At 47.0% G+C, this 12,934-nt stretch overlaps 1 protein-coding gene across 1 annotated transcript in view; it reads right to left on the bottom strand.

Moving 5' to 3' along the window:
• The window catches only part of IGDCC4 (immunoglobulin superfamily DCC subclass member 4), a 69,625-nt gene that overhangs the window by 48,632 nt on the left and 8,059 nt on the right, over nt 1-12,934 (bottom strand). The window contains exons 4-5 of the mRNA XM_026856045.1: nt 9,040-9,181; nt 3,407-3,540 (exon numbers count right to left, since the gene is read on the bottom strand). Coding sequence (XP_026711846.1) covers nt 3,407-3,540; nt 9,040-9,181 — 276 coding nt within the window. The remainder of the gene's footprint in view (nt 1-3,406; nt 3,541-9,039; nt 9,182-12,934) is intronic.

The following is a 12,934-nucleotide window of genomic DNA, read 5'->3' as shown; positions in this document are numbered from 1 at the left end:
CTATCCCCAAGAAAACACACAAAGAGCAAGCATATGCATGACACAGAGGGGAAAAGTGAAGTGACAGGCAAAATAACCTGCTGAGACCACACAACATTGTGGTCCCCAAGCCTTTCTGCTACTCTTCTTTGAGAGCTGCTTTATGAAGCATGACAACACCTACTTGCATATGTCAAGGACCTGGGAACATGACCAGGACTCACAGGGAATTAACTCTTTCTATATGAGTTCAGAGTAGGCCTCCAGAAAAAGGACCTACAAGAAACAAGACACAACCCCGCCAAGAACTGACCCCAAGCAAAGGCAGCACTGACAAAGTGCCTTGGAAAAGCATCCTGCAGCCAGCTCCTAATGCCCTTTTTGGCAGAGAGCACAGCAGGCCTGCAGTGGTCATTCATCATCTGTCCAGGTGAGGCACGAACCGATGGAGCTGCCAGATGTGTTTGGTGCTCCGTCCACTGGGAAGCAGTGGAGATCCAAGGGGAAAATCCAAGTTATCCCTATTCGACAGCAGGCTCTGTTTCAGGGCTGCGTGACTGTATCCTGCTCTCCCGTCTGCTCTCCTCCCTTCCAGCTCAAAACACCGCTTCCCCAGGGAACGTCTGGAAATTTGCACCATGAAGTCTGCACAGCTGAAACATCTGCAGTGCTTACAGCCCCACCATGCACCGCTGCTCTCGATCCTGCCTGTGCAAGGCCAGTGTGTGTTTAGCCACCGACACACAATACAGCCTTCCCCACGTGATCGGTAAGTCACACTGTCAAGGGAAAGGACACTTTTGAGGTTTTTAGGCCATGCAAATATGACAGAAGGGGGTCGTGCTAATTGCTGCCTCTACTGGGAAAAGGTCTTTAAAAAGGGAGATGGAACAATTCCCAGCCATCGTATCAGGAACAAGGGGGAAAGGGGGGAGGAAAAGGACAACTGGGCAGAAGAGCTACAGGGAAACGGATTCTTTTGCTACGCACAGCCAGTTCAAATCCAGTGCTGTCTGTCATGGGCAGAGGCATGAGCACGAGATGTTCCCAGGCCTGAGGGCTGGCAACCCAGTGCAAGTGGAAGTGTTTGCATTATAACCAGCGCGGCCCCAAAATCTGTCACGAGCACACAGACTCAGTCATCATCACACAGCGCTGCCCAGTGCTGTCAGTGTGGCAGCAAAGCTGCAGGCTCAGCTGCTAAGGAGACACTAAGTCCCACTGCACAAAGCTTTTCCAGGAGCCTTGGCAGTGCAGCGGGCCTGAAAGATTGGACTCCCATCTTACCTCAGCACAAATGACTCACTAGCCATCAGCAAGGAGGGAAAAAGTAGTTCAGTTGCTCCCGCCTGCAGATATGTCAGAGTTTGGTCCCTGAAATTTACAAATAAGCAACTCAAGCAACACTAAGTAGCTGTATTTAAGGCTATTGTTCTTTTGGGTTTTTTCCCCCCCTGGAATTTTTTGTTGATTTTGGTTTAGTTTGGTTTTATTTTTTAGAACCAGCAAAGGATTTCTGCCTGACCAGTTCACTCCAACTACTATCAGCTGTTTCTGAACAGGGTAGAAAAGACTCCTCAAGCCAGTCCAGGCATCCAAAAATGTGCCTCTGATGGTGAAGTGCTGAAACAAAAAAGGATCAATACCATGCCAGTCACTCGTGGAGAAGTTTGCAGCCTGCACAGGTCACTGCAGTTTCCCATCTGTCTCAGATATACTTCTCCCAATTATAAAAAACCCCCGAGATTTAACAGGCATGTTTTTCATCACTATCAGCTCAATCTGGTGAAAAACTCAACCTCGCATATTTGTTTTTGCAGCCAGCGGGTGGTGTGGTGCTGCAGAAGCGAGATTTGGGTGAGAACTCCAGGCAGAAATCTGCTCTGGCCGGCTGGTGCGCCAGAAGGAATGCTTCCCATTTAACCTCTTCCATTGCCTCCACTCACAAAGCAGATCAAACACTGCAGAGTTACAAGATACAATTATGCAGTCGAATTATGATGCCAAGGATGGCATATTCACCTTTGTAGCTTGATCAATATTACTTATCAATAGCGAACCGGATCCAAAATGGGAGCTGTCTCTGGAGGGTGGAACTGCCCCTAGCAAGCACTCCCCTCACCTCTGTGCTACATTAAGTACATGGAAGATCTGGCAGGGGCTGGCAATTAGATACACAGCATTCAACTGCTCACAAATTCTCTGCAGATTCCACACAGATTACCTCCACGACACAATCCATTGATCAGAGGTGTATTCCCAGGGCCCACAGTTAATTACACTCCCTGCTGATGGATGAACAGCAAAGCCATCTCTGTGAAAATACACTGGTAGCAGAATGCCAAGCAATGCAATCCTAAACAAAGACAAAAGGGGCTGGGAAGGATTTCAGAGCTTTCAAGGTTAAAGCTGACTACAAAATATACTGGGGTCAGCATGAAGAGGAGACAGACGTGGCAGGAGGGCACTGTCCCGAGTGAAGGGACAGCTCAGCCCGGCTCCCAGCCCTTGTGAGTTTGTCCACTGGCAGGAAGGGGATTATACAACGCTGGGGAGGCAGCCAGGCGTGCTGGGAGGGATGCTGGAGTCTGGAGACACCCCCCCACACTGCACTTACGCTCTCAGCTGCATTCTCATGTCCAGACTTGTCCACTGTGCTCTTGGTTTACAAAGAAAAATGCACTAAGAGACTGAGGCCCAGACTGGGAGGCGAAGGATCCCTCACATCCAAAGCCTTGCTCCAACGGTCTGGGTCACCAGAAGAAATCCCAGCTAAGGCTGTTTCCAAATACCACAAAACCATCTCTGGAGCCTACCCAACAGCTCAGCAAAGAGCCAGCAACACAGACACAGAACACAAGTCAGATGTCAATGTGCCAGACCTCCTCTGGACCCTGCTAGGCAACCCAGGCTATACACAGCCCTGCCAACTCCTCCAGCCTCCAGCTAGCTTGGACAAGCACCTTCCTCTGTCCGTGCCAGCCTTTACTTGTCTTGCCACCCAAGGCCACTGGAGATAAGATTGCAACAACCTACACTTCCCCAAGGTGCAAGCAGGGTGCCTCACCCCTTCTAAGAGCCCCAGAGCAAAAAGGAGTCTAGGGTTGTTAAAATCCCCTAAAAAAAATATAAAAATCCCTTGGCACAGAGAGAAACAACTCCATTATTCTTGTTGGCTGCCTAGTCTTGGGGCTGGTCAGAGAAGCCAGCTGTGACTCCCAGGAGGCAATACCTCCCAACCCAGCCTGCTTATCCCATCAGAGTAAAGAGAAATCTTTAATAAAATGACTTCTCTGCAAGTTTTACCAAAGCTTGCCATGTGTACAGCAACACCAGCATGAGAGATTGCCACTGATATTTCAGCTCATATATTACAGCTATCTGGCAGACATGTGCCTAGCCCCACGCACTCCTGCCTGCACCTTACCTTTCAGGACGCTGAGGACTGCATCACTGCTGTAGCGTTTTCGGGCAGCGTTGGTTGCCACGCAGTGGTAAGCTCCAGCATCACTCTCCTGCACATCCACGATTTGGAGGACACCATTTGGAAGAGTTATAAACCTGAGTGACCAAAAGGAAGAGTGTGAGATACGCCATGCCTTGTCCAAGCTAGTCATCAATTCAAAACACTTTTATCCCTTCTTTTTCACCTGCAGATGTACCATGTACAGACCTTGGTAATCACAGCAGAGAAGGACAGACAAATCTTTGAGCTGCCCAACCGGTGGTTCTTAAAAAGCAGCAGGTACAGACCTATCCGTGGCACTGGAGTTTTCACAACATAGGATCTTGCTTTTGGGAGACCAGTCCAACAAGGTTTTGCTGCTACAAGCCAAATGTATAGTATAAAACAACAACATGTATGCAGATTTGTAGACATCTCCAGATGTAAAACTGCCTTCACGCATACTACATCCAGTTTCACCACTCACTTTTCACAAAGGTTTGGTAGACATCCAAAAAAATACGTTGCAAGGACATGAAGGGACCAACTGATACACAGCTACACCTTCATGGCCCAAAGCAGCCAGGACACAGCTGCCTGAAGCTCTACCATTCCTGGGTTGTGCTGATTGCTTTTGTTCTTCCAAGAGTTTCTGGCTTTCACAAACTGACAAACTTAGAGCCAGGCATTCAGAATTCCCCTGTTTGCCCATGAGGTGCTACTGGGCAGCACTTCCAGGGAGTGAAATGGCTACATGGCTCGTACCATGAACACAATCCTTGCTGCATTATACTGAACAAAGCAGATGATTAGCAATTAGCATAAAAGTGGAGCTGGCTGTCAGTATCTCCATTTTCTGCCTGGATTCCTAGATGGCAGCCTCTTTATTCTTGAATGCAAGGCGCAAAGCCTACGTGATCCTTTTTAATTATATATGAGATCCATTTTTAATTGCAAGCCTCTATAAACAGAGCTGCCTAGCTTTGACAAGCAGCTCTGGGTTATCAGTCTTCATTATGAAGAGGACACATTCAAAGGCAATTGCTGAGGGGAGGGATAGCAGCTATTCCACGAGAACAGCACAAATAAAAGTTATAACCATGATGCCAGTTCTTCCATCCACAAAGATCCCAATAAGTAAACCCAGTAAAGTAAAGCTGTGGTCTTCCAGGTGCAGAGACAGCTGGAGTACCATGAACTAGAGTCATGGAACCAGGAGGATCTTAAGAGATCACCCATGCTGTGTTCAAGCCACGGTCACCAACAGCACACCTGCTCCTGCAAACCTTTATTCTAAGTCTCCAGTAATGGAAATACCTCCCCTGCTCTAAGCAGTCTGAACCAGAGACAAATATCCCTGCTGTGAGTCTAGCATCTATCCTGAACCTCAGTTGCTGCAATGTGAGCTCATCACTTCTTGTTCTCTTCACAGCTGATGAAGAAACAGAAGAGCTAACAGAGCTCCTCCAGTGACCATACTGTCTCTACTGGCACTCCTACAGCCTGATTCCTGGACACAGACTTGCTGAAGCTTCCCATGTACACAAGACCAACTGCCCACATCCTACAACCATGCTGCTGCTCTTGAGAATGACACTTTTCCAAGGATCGATCTCCAGAAACCTCAGAGGAGGTGGTACCTTGAAAGCCCTCATCAAGATGCCTCATCAGGACGCAGGAGAAAGGAGACAAATATTTGCATCCTCTCAGCTCTGTGGAGGGAAAGCCTCCCACTGCGATAATATTTATTTTTGTCGTGCATCTGCTATTTGAGTCTGTAATTAATATCAACATATTTCAAACACCAGGCAAGGCATCTCCCAGCCACAAAAAGACACTCCAATTACATATCACAGATTCACTGAGGCTGGGAAGGACCTCAGAAAATTGTCTATGGTCTTTCCCCTCTCAGAGCAGGGTCAGCTAGACCAGGTTGCTCAGGACCATGTCCACAGTCACGCTCAGCCAACTCACTTGGCTTCTTTTGAGGGCAGAAAACAAGCCACTGTGTTTCTAAAGACAGCAGGAGCTGGAGACAAGGGGGACTGAATGGGGAGACTCAACACATAGCTCAAGATGGTCCCTTCGGCGAGGCCAGCAGTAGAGAGATCAGCATGGCTCTCCCCACGAAGCAAGGGGAGAAGAGAGGCAGGATTTCTCTATCCACAATTTCTCCCAGCTGCTCACAAAGCTTCCAGCTCTCAGCTGCTCACAAAGCCTCCAGCAATTCAGGCTCCCAGCAGCTCAGGACTAGAAAACTCCAGGCTGCCTGAAAGGGCATTCTGCTTCATCCCCAGGCTCTCTGCAAGGAAGTTAAGTTTGCCCAATGATTCAGAGCAGATGGCTGGCACCAGCTTTCCTTCCACACAAAGGGCAGATCTTTTTGTCTGCTCACCTTCATTACAGGTTAAGCAGAAAACAAAAACCAAATGATGGACAGAAGGCCCTGGTAGAAACAGAAATGCTGGAATCTCAGCAGTCTCAGTTTTGCTGTTGACTGGTACAGTGCCTGGATCTCATGACACTGCCTTGAACCGGAGCAAAAGGCAAGCCCCACCGCCCCCCACTTGCAGCAGGTTGCTGGTTAAAGGGCAGCACACTTAGAGCAGGGCCTAAACTACCATGGGTGAAGAAGGCAGCAAGCTGCAAGAGCAACAGGGCACAAACGTGTTGCTTCCCCTCTCTGCTCCTCCCTGAGCAGACTCCACATGAGAGCGCAGACCATTACCAGGGTGACAATTACTAGAGTGGTGCTCAAGAACTGAAATCAAGCACCACTGTCCAAACCCCACAACCCTAAAGCCCAGTGTGCTGTGCTGTGTGTATAGCAGAGAATATTCCAGCATTAACAGTCCAATTCCCTTTATTACTTTCTCCCCAGTAAACTGCTGGCACACCCTCCCTCCTCAGAGCCTTCTGAAGGTACACAAAACAGACTAAAGCACTGGTCCTCAGCACAAGTTAGAAACCTGCAGCTTCACTGCAGACTCAAGCAAATCCTTTTGCTCGCAGCTCAAGAGCCCTGTCCATGAAAATATTAATAAGCCATGTTAAGGCACTCCTGACACACAACAGAAATAAACTCTCCACACAGATAAAACCCTCACTTAGCCAAAATGTGGAAAAAGATACTGTGATTGCAGACCATGTGATCTGTAGGGTATGCGTTTATGTGCAGACCTCCAAAGACTTCCAGTTTCTAGCAAGTACTCATCTTGGCTCTAGAGAAAATAAACAGCACTTTAGAGCCTGGTGTTAAATCCAGCCAGCACCTAAAACAGAGAAGAGACTGTGCCAAGAGATGTAGCACACTCACCAAAGCAATTGCAGTCTAGTGAAATCCTGTAAGCCACCTCTCAGCAGCTGCTGCAGATTTAAGACCATATTTTGTAAAAGTACTTCAAAGCCAGAATTGCAAAATACTTCTGTGCCTTACTCACGTATGAAAATTAGATTTTGTCCTGAACTTCAGCAGGGCGGGAAAAATATTCTGTAAACATCAATAAGCATTTCGCTACCCTTTGGGATATCTAAGTATTTTTAAGCTCAGCCATCAGCACCTTCGAGGTGACATCATGCTAGAACCTGTACTCAAGGGCAATGACCAAAGAGAGTGCCCAAGGGGAAGATCAACTCCAAAAATAAGAAGAAAGAAAAGCAGTATCAGTTTCCCATGATTATTCTATCCCTCTTAAAGGAAATCGTAAGTATTGACGTAGTGGTGTTATCGTTATCTCAAAGGTTGTACCTACAGCCCCAGAGCATGATTTTGTACATGCACCTAACCACGCTATTCTGGAATATGAAATCCTCATCCCGACCTATCCAAATGATTGCATCTTCACAGGCTCATCAGAAGTGTGCACAGGAGGGAGTCCACAGTAATCAGCCTGGCCTGAGATCTGGTCCTTAGGCACGATGGCAGTAAGGGTAACAGAGAGCTCTGGTTGGCAGCCAATGTTTCCTAGAATTCACTTAATTCCTTCGAAAGCTGGTTATATTAAATCCAACAACAACCACCAGACAACAAAAAAAGCAAATCCTTCCGAAAAAGCATATTAGCTAAAACATGATTTAAAAAGTGAGATCTGCAGCCGGAGATTATGCTCTAGCTTTTACAAGGAAAACAATTTTCAGGCTGCCTGTGTTGAAAGCAATCTCCGAGCAAGTAATTTCACAACATCCATCGAGCTGTCTCATTAAAAAGCTATTGCCCTATCTATGGCACACTTCCCGCTGCAATCCCTTCCTTTTTGTTTTTTCTTTCTCTCTTTATTAATTAATTTTCTTCACATTAAAAAGCAACAGCCTCCTATAAACCTTTTGATGCCACACTACAGAATCAAGGATGTAAAGCAGTTATTCTTACAGAAACAGTCACTGCTGCAAAATTATTCCTAAATCTTACCCCACCCCTCTTTCCTTCCTCTCCTCCTGCCTTTTGGCTTAACTTCCCTGGGAGGGAAACAGCTCCTTCTGCAGAACAGAAAATGAGTTTTTAAGAACTAAAGGACAATGCAGTCACTGCTTCCCTCCAGGAGGGACATCTGCAGACCAACTAACAGCCAACTAATGGTTTATCCTTTTCCAGTGCTTGTAACTGACTTTCATTAAGGAAAAGCTATCATGCTGCAGGACTCTTATCTCTCTCCCAAAAAAAGAAAAATCAGAGTCTTTTACTAGATGACCTCTAACCATGGGAATAAAAGAGACGGAAAGACGTCCCAGGTTACTGAGCACACACAGTATGAATGAATTCTAGAAGAATCATTAACTCTGAGACAAAACTGTGTGGAAAAGCAGGGAAGAAAACGACCATCTCTAAAACTAAAATGAAAGAAGAGCCACATCATGGAGTTCGCCCCATACCCCCAGTGCTGTGCCCCCACAGTCAGCTAGAGAAATATTCCTCATGCCAGGCCCCAATTCCCCAAGATTTCTACCTCACTTAATTTCACACAAGAGGACGAGCCAAAGGCAGCCCACACCACAGCCTGCTGTGCCCTGTTCCATACACACACAGACCTTCACAGCACGCAGGTTCTGGGCTGTAAGAACTGGCACAGTTTCAAGTTTCTCTATTCACTTTTATGCTGCTGTCTGTCCTTCTGCATGCTCTTCTTTTTCCTCCAGTGCTCTGGATGGGGAGTAAATGGCTGATGTAAACTGTGCTGAAATCGTGCATCTTTGCATACAGACCTTCCAAGTCACTGGAGAACTGAGGCTCAATTACTTTGTTTATCAGCCAATTTAATTTCCTTGAAGCTGTCTTTTATACATTGAACACTCAATCCGTCACGGCAAAGGTTCCAAAACAAAAGATCAGTAAAAAAAATGGGCTCGGTTGGGTTTGGTTTTGGTTGTTTGTTTTAGTGGTGGGTTTTTTTGGTGGGTTGGACATTTGGGGGAAAGTGAATTTTATTTAGGTGTTTTAAGGACCTGTTTGCATGGGCCCCTTGAACACCTCCTCTTACATCACTTAATTATCGGGTCCAAACCTGGTCTATCATCTCTCTCTTCATACTACCTTTTTATGAAGGATTTCCACATCCTAAATGGTCAGGTTTTGTTCTGCTTTTTCTCAAGCTGACCCAGGAAAGCAATCAGGGATTCACCTGGGTTCTGCTGGAACAGCTTCATTGTCCTTCTCCCAGGTGATGACAGGGGAGGGCAGTCCTTCAATCCGACACTCAAACCGGGCCATGCCATTTTCTTCCACTGTCTGTGACTCTGGCTGTTGGAAAAAGCGTGATAATGCTGGGGAAAGAAGAAGGGAAGTAAAGTTAATAACTCACATGTTTCTGCTGAGAAACGCAAACCTGTTATGATGTATGAGTTAAGAGGAAGGCTTTTCTTTCCTAAAGATAGCCTGAAATGTAATTCCTCACTTTCCCATGCCCTACAGACCCTGAGCAGTCCTGACAACAGTAACTGAAAGGTTTCAATGTGCAAATTTGCTTCTTGCCTCATTTTCTCCTTTAAGGCAACAGTGTGCAAGAAAAGACAGGCAATTAGCTGGTTTCAGCAGTTGCCTCTCTAAACTGCTTCCTTGTCTGCTCACTTGTTCCATTTCGGAAGGACATGCAGAATGAGAAAAAGACGAGAGGAAATGCCACAACCCTGAGAGATGAGTTTCCCCTTACCTTGGAGCGTTCCTGCAGCCACAGGAAATTAAGGCAAGAGGACGAACAAAGCCAGATGTCAAGTTACTTACACAAAACAACTGCCCACAGGCTGTCAATGCTGGAGACTTTGGGAAGAGACCATAAGGGTTATGATCCTCCTTCTCTACAGTGAATAGCTTTGCCAACAAAAACCAACTTCACCCTACTCAAGCAGATAAGATGCAGCCAAGGGGAGAGACACAGCCACCTGGCTAAGAAGAGGAGGATGGATTTCAGACATGCTAGGACATGGGTTGCCTTCCAGGGCTCATCCCCGTCTATATGCTTCTTTCTATACTAGAGAGGCTGAACTTGCTTCAGAGACAAAGCCATAATGTTTAAGATTGCTCTTGGACTGCACCCGTCCCATCGTCCATACACAGCTGCCTCATCTCCCTCCCCTTCCACGCACACAGCAAAACCCCGCTGACTTCAGTGGAGCCGAAATCCTCCCCCTGGGACTGTCAGCATCTGTCCTATCAACAACATAACCCAAAGGCATCTTAGTCACACGGTGGAGTTTTGAATATGCATGCAGGCTCCTTGATACGGACAGAAAGCTTGTATTCTTCTCCACCAGAAGAACTGGCTTCTGCTTTCAATAAGTCTCTGTTAAACTGTCTTTGCTGTTAAACCCACCCTGAAGTACAAATGCATCCAGCAATACTGTAACACAAGTACCAGAAATCCTGAACATGGCACAATAAACATAAATTTCAGCCAGAAAACAGGCTTGACTGCTGGGCCAAGCACAGCACTGTGCTTATAAGGACCCCAACTGACCTCCTGGTCCCCCAATACAATTATGTGCTTATCCCACCACCGCTTCCCAAGAACATCCATCATTGCCTTGGATTTTATAGGACTCCAAAACTGAAGTTTTATTTGCATCACGCACACACACACACACACACACACAAACATACATGCCCACACAGACACACTTTAATGCAGTGTTAGCTTGAGAAAGTATGTACAGTTTTGAAAATTAAATGCTTTTGCATGACCCATTTTAACCTCGGCATATTCTCAGCTGTCATTAGTGTTTTTCTTTAATTTAAATAGTTATCACATGTTTAAAGCAACTCATTGCTCTCCGCAGCAGCTACAGACTTAATTCTCCCACCAGCTGTCCGCCAAGTCTAGTTTTTCAATTCTATACAAATGGCAATGAAAAATGTTTTCCTGGAAAAAATTGAGAAAGACATTAATATGCAAGGCCCCAATTCAGCCAACTGCTTTAGTATTTTCAAACATACACTGCAGAGTAATTTCTACGGATTACAAGATCTTTTAAGCTCATGTTAATAAAACTTGCTGAACCGAGTAGTTTGAAATAAAACCCATCAAATGCCATTGCACATTTGGGATGCACCGTCAAAACAACCTTCTCCAGGCAGCAGAGATCCTTAATGCTCTTTCTTGTTACTCTCTTTTCATCCTACAAGTGTAAATGAGAATACTCTGGCAGGCTCTGAAGGGTCATGTACCTGTAAAGGTCACAATGGGAAGCAGGAATCCTTTTAAAAAGATGAACTCTAAGCATTTCTGCTTCCTCTGCTTCATGTCAGGTAACCTGTTTCTCTTCTGTTCATTACTAAGTGGCATCATCTAAGCTGATATGATGAAGTCCCAAAGTTTACAGCAGCTTTGGACCAGTCTTCAGAGACCAGGGAACCTAACTAGAATGTGGTGTGCATGAACAGCAACGCCACTGTTACCAACAGCATGAAAAAGCTCCATAAATCCCAGCAGGCAGCTCCCGGCTCTCTTAGTTCTCCCTCACGGCTACAGGCACATATATTTTGTACAGTTTGGTAAGAGATGCAGGATGCTTAGCGAGCCAGGCTTACCTCTGAACATTTTGGCATGAAGTGCAAAGGCATACAAAAGGTAACAGTGCCTCCTGGGCTCCCCGGGGTTACCCAGACAATAACCTCTCCCAAAGCAAGGGGCTGCTGGCTATTCCTCCCCATCACCTGCCAGACCTGTGTCTACAATCTTGAAATTCCCTGCTGAGAACCCTTCACCTCCATCCAGCCCCATCTGCCTGCTGTGCTGGGCTCTGGAACGGCTCTTCAAAAGCAAAGAGCCAAGAAATGCACCCGTGACAGATTTCTCATTAGGATGTGGAGGAGCGTGACTGAACAGTGACCCTGATTAGGGAGTGCAGCGTCCCTCTCGCTCTGAGCAGCACGCAGGAACAGCCAGGCTTCCCAAGCAGAGAGAGCCCGCAAAGCTCAAGAGCTCAGCAGGTGCTGGAGGTTCAACCCTGGCAATGCAGAGCAAACTGCATTTTGTCTGTTGGTGACTTCTCATGGTAACTCGGGGTGGGACTCAGAGGCTGAGCAGCTCTGTCATTCCTTTGACAGGATCAGGATAGGGATAGTGGGGATCAGTGAGGACAGGCTGAAAAAAATCACCTCTTCAAGCTCTGAAAGAAGCAACCTGTAGCCTCCCCAGTGAAGGAGAGGATAGGGAACATGAACAGGGCTCTTCTGTGCAGAGAAAGCAACACCAAAACAAGGTAAGAACAGTGAGAAGCTTTCTTTGAGCAGGACTGAACAAGAACCCTGGATCTCAGCACTGGCAAGGCTCAGGCAGACACGGACTTGCTGGCCAGGCTCATTGCTGCTCCAGGCATCCTCTGCATCAGCTTGAGGCCAAGACCACAGCACTCTGTGTTCCTCCTCTCTTATCCCAAGGGGTACCAGGGTGGAACAGGGGAGGCAGAACACGTCCAGCACCTATAGCATGACCCAACCTAGGCTCAGAGCCATGCTGCAAACAGCTGGCGCTGGGAGGAAAGAAAAGAATCGGCCAGTGCAAGGCAAGCGGGCTGTGGAAGGAACGGACTGGAAAGCAGATCCTGCTACTCTGACGCACTGCACAGAAGTGCATGCGGGTCACAGCGAGCACAAGACAGGCTCCAACACACTGCTCACCCTAGGGCCACAGAGATCCTTAGGAGGGGCTGCTCTCCTGCCAGAAAGACCTTGTGATGGGACTACTGCAGAAGCGCTGCAAGTGAGAGGCTTTCACGTAGGGAGGAAGGGAAAGAAGATACTTGAGGGGAAAAAGGAAAAGAAAGACAATAGATACATACTCGACATTATTTTCAACTCCTCAGCTAGGGTTTAGCTTGCAAAGCCATCCCGTGCCACAAAACATCTCCCAGCTCTGTTGCACTGATTAACTGAACACCTTAATAGGCCACTCAGTAAAAATTACCCACTGCAGGTGAGAAGGTGAAGAGCATTACAGCAAATTGCCCTCAGCAACATGCCAAAGCACAAGGCTCTGCACCTTCAGGAATGGAGCATGCAGCTCCCCCCCCCCCCCCCCC

This window comes from Athene cunicularia (genome assembly GCF_003259725.1).
Source record: "Athene cunicularia isolate RWA chromosome 10 unlocalized genomic scaffold, athCun1 chr10_part1, whole genome shotgun sequence".
Classification (NCBI taxonomy): domain Eukaryota; kingdom Metazoa; phylum Chordata; class Aves; order Strigiformes; family Strigidae; genus Athene; species Athene cunicularia.
This window is presented reverse-complemented; position numbering and strand designations above follow the sequence as displayed.